The sequence below is a fragment of the Hyperolius riggenbachi genome, chromosome 2 (genome assembly GCF_040937935.1).
Source record: "Hyperolius riggenbachi isolate aHypRig1 chromosome 2, aHypRig1.pri, whole genome shotgun sequence".
Taxonomy (NCBI): Eukaryota; Metazoa; Chordata; class Amphibia; order Anura; family Hyperoliidae; genus Hyperolius; species Hyperolius riggenbachi.
In genome coordinates this window covers 119669513-119689545 of record NC_090647.1, presented here as the reverse complement: position 1 = coordinate 119689545, position 20033 = coordinate 119669513, and the positions used below count along the sequence as shown (strand labels likewise).

General features: G+C 44.1%; 1 protein-coding gene across 15 annotated transcripts in view; it reads right to left on the bottom strand.

Moving 5' to 3' along the window:
• The window catches only part of PDE1B (phosphodiesterase 1B), a 493290-nt gene that overhangs the window by 418325 nt on the left and 54932 nt on the right, over positions 1-20033 (bottom strand). For 6 of the 15 annotated variants that reach the window (XR_011026081.1, XR_011026080.1, XR_011026082.1 and 3 more), the window contains exon 2: positions 6190-6298. Coding sequence is in view for 10 of the 15 variants with exons in the window: in XM_068267286.1 (XP_068123387.1) it covers positions 6190-6298 (109 nt within the window). In the remaining 5 variants the exon portion in view is untranslated. The other 9 variants (XM_068267290.1, XM_068267293.1, XM_068267296.1 and 6 more) reach the window with 9 other exon arrangements.

Genomic DNA, 20033 nt, shown 5'->3' with positions numbered 1-20033 from the left:
CATTATTTACCTTCCTGGCTCCTGCGCAGGCGCTCTGACGGCTGTCGGCTCCGAACTACACGGAAATACCCGATCGCCGTCGGGTCCGCTCTACTGCGCAGGCGCAAGTTTCCTGCGCCTGCGCAGTAGAGCGGACCCGAATGAGATCGGGTATTTCCGTGTAGTTCGGAATGGAAAGCCGCCACAGCGCCCCCGCTTGAGCCAGCAAAGGTAAATATTGAAATGACAGTCGGCACAGTCGCCGGCTGTTCGGAGGGCTGCGGAGAGACCCCCGTGGGACAGAGGACGGCGTGGGAAGCCTCATTAGGATCCGGAGGCTTCCCCCACCCGAGGTGAGTACCCCCCAGGGGATGTTTTGAATGTTACAGAGTCTCTTTAACACCTTCAGTATCTAGAACAGTAGTCCTTTTCCTTTTCTACTGACAGGTAAGCTTGACGTATTATTGACTTGAGTGTGTGTTGCCTCAACAACCCTAGGACTAATTTACAACTTAAATACAGGTACAAAATAATAATAATAATATAAAAAATATGTTGTTTTTTTTTGTTTTTTTGTTAAATTAAAAGGTATCGTTGCTTGCTTTTTAGGCAACTAATTCATACTTGCTCCTGATTTCTTTGCACTTTGTAGATAAGCCCCTCATGCTGTACAGGCAAACGCTGCTAAACTACTGCCAAAGGCAGTCAAATGGAATAATAATAATAATAATAATAATAATAATTACTATTATTATTAAACAAATACAATAAAACAAATCTGTTTTCTTTTTCTGGAAAATGTTAAATATATTACATGTTAAATGTTAAATACAGAATCATGAAAAAAATCCTTTGAATCATAGGAAAAGTTACACTGATCAGTTCATACATGTTACAATTTGCCAATGCAGATCAATGAGTCAAAAATGAAATCGTGTGACACCAAAAAAAAAATCATACAGCAATATAACACAAGTGAAATGTTTGTTTTTACGTATAAAATCGTGTAATCCCAAGCAGACTGCGGCCTTTACAACTGCTTTCATACCGGTACAAGTGTTTATGTTTGGTGCTTTTATGAAACTTTATACAACTGGAAGACTTTAACCTCCTTAGCGGTAACCCCGTGTGTGACACGGGGTAAGCTGCCGGAGGGTGCCGCTCAGGCCCTACAGGGCCGATTGAAATAATTTTTTTTTTGCTGGACGCAGCTAGCACTTTGCTAGCTGCGCCAGCACCCCGATCGCCGCCGCCGCGCGCCCGATCGCCGCTATCCGGTGCGGCGCGCGCCCCCCCCCCCCCCCAGACCCCTGCGCTGCCTGGCCAATCAGTGCCAGGCAGCGCCAAGGGGTGGATCGGGTCTCCCAATGACGTCCCGACGTCGCTGACGTCGGTGACGTCATTCCGCCCCGTCGCCATGGCGACGGGGGAAGCCCTCCAGGATATCCCGTTCTTTGAACGGGATTTCCTGATCGCCTATCGCCGGAGGCGATCGGCGGGGCTGGGGGGATGCCGCTGAGCAGCGGCTATCATGTAGCGAGCCCTCGGCTCGCTACATGATTTAAAAAAAAAACAATAAAAAAAAAACTGCTGCGCTGCCCCCTGGCGGTATTTTTCATACCGCCAAGGGGGTTAAAGGACAACTGTAGTGAGAGTGATATGGATGCTGTCATATGTATTTCCTTTTAAGCAATACCAGTTGCCTGGCTATCCTGCTGATCCTCTGCCTCTAATACGTTTTGCCATAGACCCTGAACAAGCATGCAGCAGATCAGATGTTTGACATTTTGTCAGATCTGACTTTATTAGCTGCATGCTTGTTTCTGGTGTGATTCAGACTCTACTGCAGCCAAATAGACCAGCAGGGCTTACAGGCAACTGGTTTTGTTTAAAAGGAAATAAATATGGCAGCCTCCTTATCCCTCTCCTTACAGCTGTCCTTTAACAAACAAGCAACTTGACTTTCTACCCTAACTGCTCAGTACCCAACTGGGTGACATTTAGTGACCTATCACATAGCGCCAAATTACACTGAATCCTTCATGTCACTAAGGGGACTATCTATAAAAATGCATTGAAGATGTGATGATGCACACGTACAGATCCGCCCTCCAGCTACTGAGTAGCTGAAGGCTGGCAACAATTTGAAGAGCAATCCTAATGGAAGACAGATGAGTCATAGTGACTTTGAAGTAGCAGAGTTGATGATCATGTGACTAGGCCCTAAACCATACCCACTACAAACTTGAGAAAGGTGACTGGTAGACTCTACATTGTCTTTTGAATCGTTGGATGATTATACTTGGATAATCTATAACTGTACTTACAAAGTACAGCTATCAAAACTGCCCTCTTCTGTTTCTTGGATATTTCACCCCCACACAAATCCACCTGCTACCTGCTACCTGCTTCCACCTCATTTACCTCTGAAGTCCCTTTCCAATGGTGGGATCCAAAAAACATGAACATTTATTTACATGCAGCATCAAGGCTCTCTCTGGGGAAAGCAGGAATTTTGGGCGCTTGTGTCCGGCAGAAGTTTGACCACCACCATACGCACTGATTAAAATAATAGCTATGGGAGGGAAATTGGCTGCCTACGAAACTTAATCAAGACAGCTCCAACCTTGGACATGTTTAAATCAAAACTGAACCTGTTTAGTCTGGCATTTATGATCACTTTACTTTTTCCCCTGCACACACTTTTATGTACTGATCTGAAACAAGCTTATATTCTCTGGGTCCTACGGGAGATAAGCGCTTTACAAAAGTTTTGTTGCTGTTGTTATGCTCTTCAAAACCATTTCCAGAATGTGTCCCTTCCTTTGACAGAAGGCTACTAAAATGCTTGTACATGTTCTAATCATATCCCGTCTTGAGTATTGTAACATTTTGCTCTGCGGTCTACCAAAAAACAGACTGGCACCTCTTCATTCCCTACTGAATTCTGCTGCCCGCCTGCTCCACCTCTCCTCCCACTTCTCTTCCCTCTGCAGCCCAATCTCTCCATTGGCTACCTACTACCCAAAGAATCCAGGTTTAAACTCTTCATGCTATCATTCAAAGTTCTACATAAGTTGTCACCTCCTTATATTTCCTTTCCAGATAACATCTCACACAGAACCATTGCTCCTCCCAGGAGACCCTCTTGTCCTCTAGCTTAGTCACCTTCTCTCACTCTCACATCTAGGACTTCTCACGAGCATCACCTCTTCTTTGGAACGCTCTCCCACTGCCAGTCCATCTTGCTCTGAGCCTGCAAACCTTCATTTGTTCTCATAGGTAGCATTGGAGCTAACTGCTTCATTTGCGAACCCCTGTGTCTCCTCCTCTACTGTCTCCAACACACTACCCTCTGTAGCCTCAAAAGGGCAGGGACCACCTCCTAGTATTTCTATTCTTCTAGAATTTATCATATGAACATGTACCAGTATTGGTGATGTCGCAAACCAAACATCAACTCTGTATGTACAGCATTTGTGTTGCTGGATGTCCTGAACTTCTCATGTATCTATGCCCCCCACTATTTGTTGTGTACTGTTTACAGCACTGTGAAAGATGTTGGCGCCGTATAAATAAAAAAAAATAATATTCTTCTTAAAACTGATCAATTGGGATAACTTTCAACCATACAGTATGTGAGCATTTTACTGAATGGGAATTTTTAACCAGATTCAATCAAAGGATTGCTTTAGATTGTTTGCAATCATTTCAAAATAGATCATCTAGGATGACTGCAAATAAAACTATCCATGTGGGAAAAGCAGCAGATCTGACAGGCACTGCCCTGCCAGCCTGCAGAATCTCAGTGAGCAATACATATCAAATCTGGTCACTGCTTCTCTCACAGCACAGCACTATGCAGAATGACAAAGTAGTGCCTCTGTCAGTCAAAGCCCTACTCTGTCATCTTGCCACATGCTGCACTGAGAGAAGCAGTGACTGGAAAAAGAGGACCATATTTAAAGGGAACCTGAGATGGGCTGGAGAGAAAAAATGATACATACTTTGTGCTACCTCCAGCCCCCTCCAGGCTGATCACTCCTTCGTCATCCTCTAGGACCATTTGGATCTTCCGCAATTCATCCTCGGAAAGTCCGCCGATCTGAGGCTGCTGTCAACAGTAGCAATCTGCGCCTGGGCAGTACTACTACACAGGCACAGAACGCTTCCAGCTGATGGAGCATGAAGGGGGAGCATGCACGGCCGGACTGCACCGACTGGCCCCAACTGGGTAACTTTCCAAGCCAAATTGCAGAGGATCCAGATGGCAATGGAGGGAGCGATCAACCTAGAGGGGGCTGGAGGAAGCCCCAGGAATGTATAATTTCTTCTCTCCAGCCCATCTCAAGTACACTTTAAAGGGAACCTGAAGTGACACGGATATGGAGGCTGACATATTTATTTAATTTTAAACAATAGCAGTTGCCTAGTAGTCATGCTTATCTTCTGCCTCTAATGAGTTTAGCTATAGAAACTGAACAAGCATGCAGATCAGTGGTCATTGACAAAAATCTGAATAGATTAGCTGCATGCTTGTTTCACATGTGGGATACAGACACTACTGATGCCAAAGAAGTAAGCAGGCAACCGGTATTACTGTATTTAAAATGAAATAAATATGGCAGCCTCCATGTACCTTTTTAGGTTCCCATTAACAGGGAAATACCGTAGGTCTCTGGTTTTCTGCTGCTTTCACAGCAGTGTCCCTCGGTAAATAACATACAGATGCTAGATTTCCATCCGCTCAAGATGACCATTTGAGGTCATCTCAGATGAGGTCCCACAACAGTGTTAAAGAGACACTGAAGCAAAATAAAAATTATGATATAACGAATTGGTTGTGTAGTATGGATAATTACTAGAAGATTAGTAGCAAAGAAAATATTCTCATATTTTTATTTTCAGATATAAAGTGTTTTTTATAACATTGCATCATTCTCTAATATTTGCAGTTTACACACTACTCAGCATTCTAAATGATTTTACAGAGCAGCCCAGTGAACTATTGACCTCTCGTCTGCAGAAGAAAAAACAATAAAATGACTGACAGGTGAGGTAACAAGCTTCAGAATACAGAGCTCTCTGTGACTTTGAAAGTCATGGAGCTAAATGGCTTTTTTGCATAGATGACAACAGGAGTTTCTTAACTATTCCTGTACTGGAAACAATATTAGACTTATGTCTCTGCTCCTAAGGTTTATTTCTTAGCTGTACTATACATACAAATCATTATATCATAATTTTTTTTCGCATCAGTGTCTCTTTAAGTGATCTGCCATGCTAGATCACTAAATGACTGACACAAACGTCCGGTTTTGTTCATTGTATCCCGCTTGTCCTCCCCATCTCCTCTCTATAGAACAGAACAAGTTGGTTGACAGATGCTCAGTAGCGTGTCTGTACAGAAAACGGCCTTAAAACCATCACCAGAAACAATCACTAACAATCGTTATTGTCAACGATGATTCACCTTCTACGCTGACCTTAGAGAAGGATCTGCAATAAATGAAGTATATATTAACACAGGCAGGTAATCTTCAACTTTTACAGGAGAGTTGTGCCTTAATTCTCAGATAATCTGGCTGTCACCTGACCTGTGTATGAACAGTCCTCCTTCCTAGACTAAAGGTATAATGATAATTGTACCCTGAACTGCAGAAGCGAAAACTGTTCTCTGCACAAAACAATAAATCTTCACTGATATATACAAGCCACTGTCCAACTTGCACAAACTGACAAACACAACATATTACACACGCTGCCTATATTCACTGTGCTGCACAGAATAGATGTGCATTGTTTCATCTGCTCCGAGAATGGTTCAGATTTTGATGAAGGAGTTAATCAGAATCTTACACAGGAGGTTACCATGGTAATGCTAGCATTAGTGCATTGCCATCGCTGCTTTCACTTATGTCTCTAATGCATAGAAACCCAAATTGGCTAAATGCAGCAGACTGCGGTAACATTACAGGTGAGTACCTCCTGTGGCTGTCTGGTTAAATGATGTTGTTGTTGTTGTTTTTGTAACATGAAGGGTTCTTTGTGCTGAACCGTTTTGTGTTGTTTTTGTTTTTTTTTTGGTTTGTTTTTTTTTTGCAACTGGGGTGGAAATCACAATCTCTCAGCAAAAGATGGGATTCCTATGGGTGGTCTGCGCATGTGGGGAGGGAAAGTCCCTTAACCCTTCGTTTACTGGCTACTCACAGAGCTCGTAGTTTGACCCACATCTTCTTGCTGGGGGCGGACTTCAATTCGAAGGGAGATGTGCATCCCTCTAGCAGCTCCTTGTCAACGCTGGGAGACTCCATCATGCCTGTGAAGAAAAAAACAAAAAAAATGTGTCAGTGAGGCAACAGATAGGCATGTGTGACATCGACTGTTGGAAACTTCAGTGGGAACTGTGAGGTTAAACGATTCTCCAATCTGACAGCGCCTTCAGCTATGACATTATCGATTTAATCTGTAATGGTCTGCGTACCGTATCTGCTGAGCTGAGGCCGCGCTACCACTTAACTGATATTAGACATATTCGACCAACACAAGGAGGGAAAATCATGCTTCAGACATGGTGCACACGCTTCCTCATAGCACCATTACAGTGATGCCTGATACACTACAATCAACACAGACTCTGCAACGTACCATAGGTAGCAGGATCGACCTTTAACTGCCAGAACTGCACCAGCAAGGAAGGAGTTCATGCAAATTATCTTTCCTCTCACATTTTCCGTGGTCGCCCCTGCGTCCTTCAGGGAAATCAGTCCATTCTCCTTGCGCTGTGATGTATAAATGTGGGCAGCAGGAGGGGGGGACTAATAGCAGCAGCAATGGCATGTAGCAGGATGCCTGCCTCTTCTGCAGAGGGATCTCGACGCGTGGAAAGTGAAGGAGATAGCGTGTGTTATACCTCTAATCCTAGCGAGAACCTCCCCCAGTGACTCTAACAGGTTAAATGATTCTGCTCAGATTATTCCCACCTCTTCATAAATCATCTTTGCAACAGGATCTCTATATGGTTCATAATGAGTCGCGCACCTCAGAGGTGCCACTGCCACACGTCTGTCACAGCCATCTGACAGTTCACATTTAACACATAACAAACACAGTGATCACTATAAGCCTGCATTGCACCAAGTCTGTTGAACTCAGCAGAGAGACTATACTGTTTTCCCTAAAGCTGACAACATAGACATGCATTATCTATATAATAATGGGATTTGAGCTGCCAAGCTACAGGAGCATATGCAATAGACAATAACCGAGTCTGCAGGCCAGTACTTTAGTGCTTTTTTTGTTTCCAATTGCTCTTTAGTCCATTTAATTAGCATAGCATATCCACAGAAGTAAATGACCTGCAGTCACGTGATAAATATGCAGCTTTAAGTCCCCAAATCAAAAATAACAGTATGGCTTTCCTCGAGTTGCTAAGCAACAGCCTGCAAACATACCTCCATCCTTTTAGGATAAGGACACTTGTATACTCCGCATTTGTATTTTGCAGAGGGAAGACAGAAATGTCTGAGATGAGCAACAGGAAAGTGCTAGGTGCAAAGTGCTGTACCCATAGCAACCAATCAAAATCCATCTTCTATTGATCTGACCACTGCTGTGCTGTAGGGACAGCATCTAATTTTCACTTATGGCGGAATTATTTTTGCTCCTGGGGAAAACACGGAAAGGAAAAACAGGATTTCTACCATGTCATTTTACTTTTTATTTTAAAACACAATAGGCAGATTTATCATGCCAAGTGCAAGGAAGATTTAGCCACAACAACCAATCGGGTTTCAGGTGTTGAATGAAATAAAGACTCTGAGACCAATCTTGCTTCCATCGGTCTTAATATATCAGTTTTTCTGCACTACTATAAAAGGTGCATCAATCATTTAGTGGTGAAGATACCTGCATATAAAATATACAGGTATCAGCTTGAACTGATGGTAGCCCATTCTTTCCCATTCTATCTAAAGTGAGGAAAATATTTTTTGTTGCAGTTTTGCTTTCAAGTCCACCTGCCACTAATGATTTTGATTATTAGTATTATTGTATCATACAGCTTCAACATCTTCCACGTTATAGATGGTATAAATAACAAACTTATCACACAAACAAAGAAGGGGAAAATACACAATACACAGTTGTATATTGGGCCCAATCACATTTTTTCATCTTCTGTTTAAAATAACTTTTCAGTACTCCGCAACTAAAAAAGTACCAAAAGGAAGGTAAAAAAAAGTACTGTTAAAATTATTCTGAGTTTTCTTTTATTAATAAGATGTAAAAATATCACCTAGGAGAACACTTAGGGGAAAAAGTGAATTGGACGGGGACCCATAATGTACATAATGGACAAAGTAAATACATTGATACCAAGATACAATAGAAGAAAAAAATCCTGACAATACAAGCTTACAGAATAAGGGGTTTAGTGCACTGTTTGCCTTAATGCATACCCCAGACACTGCCAAACTCCTTGTCCATGCCCTCATCATCTCCCGCCTGGACTACTGCAACTCCCTCCTGTCAGGCCTTCCTCAAAACCGCATCGCCCCACCCTTTCCTTCTCTCTCCCCCAAATAGAGACATAGTACCAGGCCTTTTGTGTCTTACAAATACTCTTCTACACCACTGACGCTACCAAATTTGAGCTAAAGTCGGTATACATAATTACCCAACTAATATCTTAAACCCTATAGGATGTTCAGCATATAAAGACATGGTTTGTCTGCTCTTTATTTTTCTAGGTCACCCTCCTTAAGAACCTGAAACATGGAAGGAGGTGACACATAGGTCTTAGCTTTTATAGCTTAATTTTTGCATTCATTTTATTTCTTTTCACTCAGCGTTCTGTATATGATCTGATCATATACGCATGAGCACTTCTGTTATATTTGTTATCATATTAGTGTATGTAAAGCACCACAGTACTACAAATGCATATATTAAACGCTGCATTTTATGTAATGTTGAAAACTTTTAATAAAAATTTAAAGTTAAAAAAAAAAAAAAAACGCATCGCCCCCCTACAATCCATCATGAAAGCAGCAGCCAGACTCATCTACTCCTCTCACCGCTCTGTCTCCACAACTTCCAATTCACTTCAGAATTAGGTTCAAAATCCTATGCTTGGCCTACAAATCCATACACAAGTCCTGCCCAACCTACATCTCTGACCTGGCCAGCCGATATATACCTGGCCGCCCACTTCGCTCCTCCAACAACCTCCTCTTAACCACCCCACGCATCTCGCACTCCCATGCACGACTGCAGGACTTCACTAGAGCTGCCCCCATCCTGTGGAACTCTCTCCCACTGCCCATCAGGCTCGCTCCCACCTTCAACACCTTCAAAAAAGCACTCGAAACTCACTTCTTCAAGGAGGCCTACATCAACTCAACACTGCCTTAATCCTTTCTGCCAATAACTTCTTGCTGCACCCCCTCCTTTCGTGTCACCAGCCCCTCCCTCTAGATTGTAAGCCTTTGGCAGGGCCCTCTCCCCTTGTGTATCATACATGACTGTGTGCACTTTACCCAGAAATTGGAACTTGTATTTTTACCACTACCACTCCAGTTTATGATCTGGCATTGTGCTATTATCTGCATTGTGTTGTGTATCTTATTGCTATTACCTGAATTGTTGTATCTATTGTCTATTACCTGTATTGTTCTGTCACCCCTGTTATCATTGTCTGTAATCCTATTTATTGTACAGCGCTGAATAATATGTTGGCGCTATATAAATCTAATTAATAATAATAATAGTTGGTTTCTAAGTGGCTAAAATGATTTAGGTTAAATTATTAACTTGCTTCAATAGGCAAGTTTAGTTGGCGTTTTAACATTAGAAAGGTTGGCGAATGTGTCACTGTAATGGAGCTCCAGAGGCAAGGAGAGGTACGTGAGAAACCCTGCATGAGGAATCAAAAAAAGGTAATGGTGTTGTTAGCACTAGAGATCCAGGGCTTGTGCACCAAATCCCTAGCAGTGGTATCCTAATCCTTCAACAGGACTAAATAGTTTTCAATTGGAACTCTAATGTGCAGCCAATCAGACTGGAGGCAGAGTGGACATGATCCTTCCTCACACCAAGCCTCGTGTGATGCGGAATATGTGCTGCACCACATCACCCGAGTCTCTCAGTGTAGTCCCGTCTGCCTAGTTTTGATGATTGATTGTTGATTCTAAAAACGGGCATTGTGGAAAATAGTACATACACTATCCTATTATGTCTAATATGAATGTGTATATCACATGTGTCAAACTTAAGGCCCGTGGGCCGAATGCGGCCCTCCTTGCCATTTGATGTGGCCCTCAAGAGCTTCAAATGTGCATTTTTGTAAGCACTAAGCAGTAACAAAAAAAAAGTACACTGCCCTCCCATCCAGAGGATGACAGTGTTTCAACCAGAAATATTGTCGGTTTCAGCCCAGATGCAGCAACAACCCACAGGACTCCCCTACAAAATGTGCATGGTGACCCCTGTTTATATGAAAATCCCCCTGTGTAGCTGATAAAACACACATACCTTTTACCCCCACCAACCTCACCCCACATAGCAGTGTAACGTTTACCTGCCCCACTGATGCGTCAGGTCTCTTTTCTTCCAGTCAGCTGTACGATCTATACTTCCATGCCTCCAGCTCCCAATCACGTGACATGCATTTGGAGCCAGAGGTATACAGCATAGAGCTGGTGTCGGCCAGGAAGATTAGGTAGTAAGTAGGGGAATATATTTGTTTTATTTCCCTAGTTACTTAGTGCAGAGAGAGACAAATAAACACCGGTGGAAACATTTGTATGCCTACTTCTTTCTTTCAAGAGTGGGGAGTGTGTCCAAACTTTTGATGAATTGAAGAGAGTTTCCACTATTTTATAACTAAAGAAAATAGTTCCACCTCTGCTTCAATGTCACTTTTACAAAACTTTATTAATAATGGTATAGCACACTCTGCATGTCACTTCGTGTATCAATTAAAATCATAAAACACGCTGCTATTGATCTATAGCACAGCCGGCTGGGCACATGCACTCAGCACCAACACACCTCTATCACACACGGGATCCCATCACGCACAGTCCTATTCTATATACTATTGCACTTCTCCCAACTAGAAACCTGGGTTTCCCCCAGCTGAGTGGGGATTTGGTCTTGCAGCTCTAAAGGGGTATAAGTTACACTTCTATTACAGTTCCTGTTCGATAGTACTATGGCTCTCATTCATGATGGTAATTTCAAAAAGTCCGCTTCTATTGCAATTCCTGTTCAGCAGTTATTACAATTCGCAATAAAGCTGTCTGCCTCAACAGAGGCTCTCACCACTCCATCATACGATTTTCAGCCATCATCACAGCCGTAATCTGGTCAGTCTCTCATCCCCTCTTGTAAACAGCTGTTTACAAGAGGGGATGAGAGACTGACCAGATTACGGCTGTGAGCTAATGCTGGCATACACACACCAGGAAACCACAACCTGGGGAGACCACACAGGCAGCACTATCCCTGGGACTGTATATGGGATGAAGGCTGTATGAATGCTCTGCAAGGGAACAGAACCTGATGGCTGAAAATCGTATGATGGAGTGGTGAGAGCCTCTGTTGAGGCAGACAGCTTTATTGCGAATTGTAATAACTGCTATACTGTTGCGGAACAAGGAATGCAATAGAAGCGTGTATTGATATCATTAATATGACTAACTGCAGACAGCTTTGCTACTAACACTAATGACTGCTATACTGCTGCTGAACAGGAATTGCAATAGAAGCGGACTTTTTGAAATTACCATCATGAATGAGAGCCATAGTACTATCGAACAGGAACTGTAATAGAAGTGTAACTTATACCCCTTTAGAGCTGCAAGACCAAATCCCCACTCAGCTGGGGGAAACCCAGGTTTCTAGTTGGGAGAAGTGCAATAGTATATAGAATAGGACTGTGCGTGATGGGATCCCGTGTGTGATAGAGGTGTGTTGGTGCTGAGTGCATGTGCCCAGCCGGCTGTGCTATAGATCAATAGCAGCGTGTTTTATGATTTTAATTGATACACGAAGTGACATGCAGAGTGTGCTATACCATTATTAATAAAGTTTTGTAAAAGTGACATTGAAGCAGAGGTGGAACTATTTTCTTTGGCCGTATTTGCATTTGCCCACCTTATGCTCCCCCGAATCTGGGGTGTCACACAGTAAATTGCCAGTGAGTTCCATGTACTTTATTACTTGATCTATTTTATAACTACACCCCCTGCTAGGTTTATACACGTTATTTAGCTATGACCCAAAATTGCATGTCTATGCTCAATTTTATTATGACGTGTGCACAGATACCCCTTCGTCGGTAAACAGAGGTGACCTGGTTCTTCTACGATCCTAGCAAAGGGGTCTATATGAAAAGGGCGCCGGTAAAAAAGGGCGCCTGGTGGAGCCCATTTATACCAACTTCGGCTACAAAAAAGGCGCCTGGTGTAGCCCATATAAACTTCAGCTACAAAAAAGGCGCCTGGTGTAGCCCATATAAAAACTTCGGCTACAAAAAAACCCTGGGATGTGTTAATTACTATTCCCCCTCCAGGCCGCCATGGATAGTGGGGGAATAAAATAATTCGGCTTACAGTGCTTGTAGCCCATATAAAAACTTCGGCTACAAAAAAACTCCGGGATGTGTTAATTACTATTCCCCCTCTAGGCCGCCATGGATAGTGGGGGAATGAAATAATTCGGCTTCCAGCACTTGTAGCCCATATAAAAACATAGGCTACAAAAAATGCAATAATATGGGCTACAAAGGGGCGCCCTACTGTAGCCGAAAACCTTGTAGCCGAAAAAATATGGGCTACAAAGGGGCGCCCTACTGTAGCCGAAAATCTTGTAGCCGAAAAAATATGGGCTACAAAGGGGAGCCTGCTTGTAGCCTATATCAAAACTCGGGCGCCCTTTTCTACACCTTGTAGCTGTCATGATCGCTGCTGCAGCAGGTGCTGCTGGCAGTAGTAGTGCTACAGCTCAGGCAGTTCTGATCTCTTTCCATGCAAGCTGCATAGCTTTGTCTGTCTTTCCCTGCTGTCAGCTTGTGACTGATTATCATTCACCTGTGTGGGAATCTGCATGTCTGCTCCCATTGGATGACCTCAGTATAAAGATCTGCTTCCTGCAGGACTCCTCGGGTTATCATAGCTTCAGTTTAAGCCCGTCTTGCTGTTGCTTCAGCCCCAGATCGTGTTTCTTGTTCTAAAGATACTTTGCTGGTCTTGCATCATATATTGGTTCATTGCCAATATATATGCATACCAGCACGTTTATTATTTTCCTTGTATTCGTGTTACGTTGATACATCAGTGTCGCTGATGTATACGTACACGAACTGTTTATATCCTGTGTTCAGTTAGTCAGCTTTCCAGCACGTTTTGGTAGTTTGCGCGTATCGTGATCACCCGTGCTGAGTTAGTTATACTGCTCCTGGTTCTGTTTGTGGATTGCGTTCATCTCTGCGAAGAGATAACGAATCCTTCTGAATCCTGTTCTGTTACCGTTTGTGGATTGCGTTCATCTCTGCGAAGAGATAGCGAATCCTTCTGAGTCCTGTTCCCTGTATTACTCCTGTCCTAGTCAGAGTTCCTGCTTATGTCATATATCGGTTCATTGCCGATATATACATATGTTAGTCAGACGTTACAAATAGTTTCATTGATAGCTGTAATTGTAATACGCTAGGAAACATACTTATTGTATTTTTGTCTGTGTTACGTTCATCTATCTCCTGCTATTTCCTGACTATCCTGTCCTGTCTTTGTGAGGCACGCCATCGCTGCAAACGCATTGGCTGCCTCATTCCAGTCTGTCTTGCTGTGGACGCTTGCTGTCACTAAGTAGCGGCTAGCTAGCAAGCGTTCATTCTGTCTACCTGTCCTGATCTCCTCAGTTCTGGTTTATGCGCTCAGCGCTACTTTGCGCTGAGACGTTATAGCGAAAGTATTGTTTGTGGCTGTCGGATCTGCACCGGCTCTGTGCTCCACAATCTCCTATTGGAGTCAGTCCTCCCCTCCACTATACTAGGGATAGCCTGTTTCCTTGTGCTAGTGTGTGTACCTCCTTCACGTCAGCTCATGCGTTGCATGCTGACTGTGGAGAATACACCACCAAGCCTTACAGTAGCCCATATTTCCAGAAATAACATTGATGTCTATAGCGGCGCCCTTTTCATACAGGCAGCTCGGGCGCCCTTTTCAACCGATACCTAGCAAAGGCCCTGTGAAGAGGTGACTAGAGGGGATGAGAAGAGAAAATTGTGAAATAAATAATAATAATACCTTTTTTTGTATAGCGCTTTTCTCCTGTCAGACTCAAAGCGCTTGCGAGGCAGCCACTAGAGCGCACTCAGTAGGCAGTAGCAGTGTTAGGGCGTCTTTCCCAATGAGCTCCTTACTGAATTACTGGCTTACTGAACAGGCAGAGCTGAGATTCAAACCCTGCTCTCCTGTGTCAGAGCCAGAGCCCTTAACCAGTACACCATCCAGCCACTAAATGATGTGTTTTGGGCAGTTTGTACAGTCTAATGTGGTTTACCCAAGCAGTCAAGTGACAGAGTCCTTTTAGATAAGAGGAGCTTTCATGAGAAAAGTTTTCAGGCTAATACTAGGGTGTATGCCTAACACGCTGTATACAAATATGTATGTTTAACTTATGAGCAGAACAGAAAAGTGATACAGCTTCCTTGAGTTCTTAGTGCTGTCAGTGTTTCTGTTCAGAACACAATTTCCTCATTCCTGATGAGTCAGGAAGTGTGTAAACCACATGGGACCCAAGTACATAGCAGATCTGTTGGATCTAGATGCCCCTCTACGCACTCTCCGATCTGCAAATAACACAAATTTGGTTATTCCCAGGATCCACTTAAAAACATTTGGGGCTCGGGCCTTTTCCCATGCAGCCTTTACTCTATGGAACTCACTTCCACAATCAGTGCAAGAGGCTCCTTCTCTGGACAGCTTTAAGAATAGGCTAAAAAAAACATCTCTTTTTTCCCAGCTTTCGAGATTGCACAATTCCGGGTCACAGCACTTTGAGTCCCCAGGAAGAAAAGAGCAATAAAAATAATATTATTATTATCATCATTACCTACACCAGGATACGATGACAATAAGAACAAAGGATACATTTTAAAAAGTCACAACTCACAAGCTAATTTAGGCGTGGCGTTAAATAGCGATATTACTAACAATACCGGTAAATAACAATTTAAGTGCAATGTTGAATAACAATAACATAAACGGTAAATAATTATTTAATTGCGGTGTTACATTATCAGTAAATTTACTGATAATGTATGACCTAACTATAACCTAACCTCTACCTACTCTCACACAGAACCCTCCACTGGTGGTGCCAAACCCTAAGACCCCCCTCGAGGTGCCTAACCCTTAACTTAACACCCCCTATCCCCACTAACCATAATACAATAAATTTAAATTCAATCGCAGCCAGCCGCTAATAGCGTAACGGCTATCTATATTATGCAGTGTTCTCCCCAGATTTTTTTCCCAGCCGGTTGGCATGAAATAGTAGCCGGGTGGCATGTAAAAGTACCCGGGTGGTGTGTGATGAGGGAATGCAGGGCTGGTGCTTCTGCGCGCAACTCTGCTTAACCTCCTTGGCGTTATGGACGAGCTCAGCTCGTTCATGACCGCCAGAGGGCGCCGCCCAGGCCCTGCTGGGCCGATTTAAAAAAAAAATTTTTTAAAACACACAGCAAGAACTTTGCTTGCTGCGTGTTGGTCCCGATCGCCGCCACCCACCGCGTAACGACCCCCCCCACCCGCCGAGACCCCTGTGCAGCCTGGCCAATTACTGCCAGGCAGCGCTGAGGGGTGAATTGGGACTCCATCTGACGTCACGACGTCGATGACGTCATCGCGATTGTCGTCATGGCGATGGGGGAAGCCCTTAAGGAAATCCCGTCCAGAACGGGATTTCCTTAAGTGGGTACGCGCCGGCGGCGATCGAGTGTTATGGGCGGACGCTGCAGGGAGGGGGGTATCATGTAGCTAGCACTAGGCTAGCTACATGATTTAAAAAAAAATTTAAAACTGCTGCGCCGCCACCCTGGGGCAGGTAATAGAACGCCAGGGGGGTTAAAGCATAGGAGGAGATGAGCCGATGACAGCTGGGTGCTCAGCAAAACAAGCCGGGTGGAGCACCCGACTAACAGAGCCTGGGGATGACACTGTTATGATAAATAACAATTGGGCAGATTTGTGGCCATGACTTTTTTCACTGCTCCTAGAACAAAGCCAGAAATAAAAGCCAGAGAGTGTGTAACATTTCCAAAGCAAAAAGAAAACCATTTTAGCTGGAGTTCTCCTTTATCTGTAGCAAGCAGAACTGGCCAACGAGCCTTCACACAGCATTTACTCATATCATATAGCGCTATAATTTCCAGCCAACAGTCTAGAGGTGGACCGCTGTTCCCAGAGACAAATGCCTATGAGAATGTATGCGCACACCAGGCTTAAGCAATGATAATCATCTGACTGAGACCTTCTGACATTTGCTGTAAGGAAGCCTTCAGACATTAATATCAGGCACTCTAATCAAATTTTATTAAGGTTTTTATATTCTACTTCAGCAGTCTATAATTAAATAAATAAGAGCTTATTAACATCTTACATGAGCCCAGTGAACTCCAACACTTTGAGAAATTTAAAGGAAAACCCCAAAATATATTAAATAAAAGTATCTCCCTAGTTATATCAGTTAGGGCCCATTCACACTAGAACGTTTTGTCGGCTATTTCGGCAAATTGCACTAGTGCAATAAAAACCCATGGGCCTCTTCTCACTTGGGAGATTTGCATTAATCGCCGGCGATTAATGCAAATCGCCAAACGCAAACGCGTAGCCTGTACCATTTTGTGGCGATTTCCTATAGAAGCGCTAAATGCGATCGCGGGAAAATCGCTGCAGTGTCCAGTGATTTTTCTGCATTAAATTGCGGAAAAATCACTCCTGCAATTGCTCTTTCAAGTGTAAATGGACCCTTAGACACTGTTTTCCCAGCGTACAGGCATGGCTCGCGCCATGGGCGCCACAGCAACCTGGGCGCCATGTCTGCCTCTGTGCTGTGCCCCATGCCTCCCTGTCACTCAGACCTCAGATTAATTCTGTTATCTGGGGACAATGGCTACTTAATCTACGTATGTAGGGAGCACTTGGCTTAGTGTTAGAAAAGAGGACAGAGAGGAAAAAAGAAGAGATATTTCCAAAAAGCAACTTCGAGCCAAAAGTCACAGGCGACCATAACACATGTACACGAGAAAGGATGCAGTTTTTAGAGGGAAAGGAGCTCTGACTGGGTGGGCGCAATTTCAGTGTTTGCCATAGGCTCTATATTGCCCAGGTACGGCCCTGCATAAATGACTGGTGAAGGCAGCATTTCTGTTACTGCAAATATGGGTCATCATGAAGAGCAACAAACCGACTTTTTTCACACATTCAGTTGTGTTTTTTGGTCTTCCAGTTGCCCCGAAAATTCAAGTATAATGAGCCAGGAAGATGGCTCGATATTTTGAGCCAGATATATGGCTCGATAGATAATTTCTGACATGTTCGATCTCCCGCTTGATCTCTGATAGAAGTGAATGGAAAAAGATAAGAAAAGTGAATCCACTGCAGAATCGAGCGGCGAAACGATACAACGGGAGAATCAAGCGGCAGAAATGGACTGTGTATGCCCAGCATAAGAGTATTGTTTGCCTTAGGCCTGGGTTAGCATAACACATAGCAGATACAAAGTGCACACCAATGTAGGTCAATGGCATTGTGTCAAAATGCATGCTTTTGCGTGCTTTTGACACAATATATTGTGTGTTGTCACTTACATGCATTGGTGTGCACTGAGAATTTGCTATGCATTGTGCTACACCAGATTTGGTGTAAACCAGGCCTATGACCTTCAGTGAAGTTTGTCTTTCGTCCTGTTTTTGCTCTGGGTGGCTCAGGAAGTTGTCCATCATCTTCTACTCCAGTAAATGAAAACTAATACTGGCCACACACTTACTGATTTTAGGCATGGAGCACTTATTTGAATCACATGTTGTTTTGTTGCATAGTGGAAAACCCATGCAAAATCACACATAGAGATGGCCCGAACGGATCGCCGGCGAACGGTTCCCGTCGAACTTCCGGGGTTCGCGATCGCAGAGAACCGTGAACTTTACCGGAAGTTCGATTCGCCCCCATAGTGCATCATGAGGGTCAACTTTGAGCCTCTACATCACAGTCAGCAGGCACATTGTAGCCAATCAGGCTACACTCCCTCCTAGAGCCACTCCCCCCCCCCCTTATAAAAGGCAGGCAGCGTCAGGCTTTACACTCACTCGTGTGCCTGCAGTAATTATAGAAGGGAAAGCTGCTGCAGACTCTCATAGGGAAAGCTTAGTTATGCTCTTGTAGGCTTGCTAGCTTGCTCCTTGCTGACTCTTATTGCTAAAAAAAAGAACCCCTCAACAGCTCTTTTGAGCTAATCTTGTTCTTGTGATCTATTTTTGTGTGTGTGTGTGTGTGTCCCACTGACACTTGTGTTGCATAGATAGCCTTGGTAATTCCTTGTATGTGTGCCACTGCCAGGCCCAGCATATTCAGTGACTACCTGTGTGTGTGACAGGTGCACATTGTAATACCCATCACTGCATATACCTACCTGCTGTTGTTCACTTCAGTGCACCCACCTATCTACGTGAGCTGAGCACACGCAGTGTCACTGTGCCTGTCCGGTAACTGTCTGTGTGTGACAGGTGCACATTAAAATACCCATCACTGCATATACCTACCTGCTGTTGTTCACTTCAGTGCACCAACCTACCTACGTGAGCTGAGCGCACGCAGTGTCACTGTGCCTGTCCGGTACCTGTCTGTGTGTCACAAGTGCACATTGTAATACCCATAATTGCATATACCTACCTGCTGTTCACAGTGCACCCACCTACCTACGTGAGCGCACACGGTGTCACTGTGCCTGTCCAGTAACTGTGTGTGACAGGTGCACATTGTAATACCCATCACTGCATATACCTACATGCTGTTGTTCACTTCAGTGCACCCACCTACCTACATGAGCGCACGCAGTGTCACTGTGCCTGTCCGGTACCTGTCTGTGTGTGACTGACAGGTGCACATTGTAATACCCATTACTGCATATGCATCCCTGTTGTTCACTTCAGTGCACCCACCTACCTACGTGAGCGCACGCAGTGTCACTGTACCTGCCCGGGACCTGGCAGACTTGCCCTCCATAACAGAATCTCATTTAAGGTAGTAAAGTCTATCAGTGTCATATACAGCAGGGCCTCGAAAGTCCTCCTGTATTGTTATTTTTGGTCACTACATCGGGACGTGCATGCCATGCCTGCTGCCTTACTTGGATGTGTGGTAGCCGTTCCTGCTCCTTTGTCCACAGCATGCCTGCTGCCTTCCTTGGATGTGTAGTGATGGAAGCCATTTCTTAGGCTCCCACTCCTGACTGGAATCGAACCAGGATTAGAAATGGCCCGAACGGTTCGCCAGCGAACTTCCGGGGTTCGCAATCGCGGAAATCCGCGAACTTTCCCGGAAGTTCGGTTCGCCCCCATAGTGCACCATTAGGGTCAACTTTGACCCTCTACATCACAGTCAGCAGGCATATTGTAGCCAATCAGGCTACACTCCCTCCTGGAGCCACTCCCCCCCTTATAAAAGGCAGGTCATGCCGGCCATTATACTCACCTGCATTAATTAGAGAAGGGAAAGCTGCATCAGATTCTCTCATAGGGAAAGATTAGTTAGGCTTTTGTAGGCTTGTTAGCTTGCTCCTTGCTGATTCTTATTGCTAAAATAGCACCCCACAACAACTCTTTTGAGAGCTAATCTTGTTCTTGTGATCTATTTTTTTATTGTGTGTGTGTGTGTCCCACTGACACTTGTGTTGCATAGACAGCCTTGATAATCCATACTGTGTGTGCCACTGCCAGGCCCAGCACATTCAGTGACTACCTGTGTGTGTGACAGGTGCGCATTGTA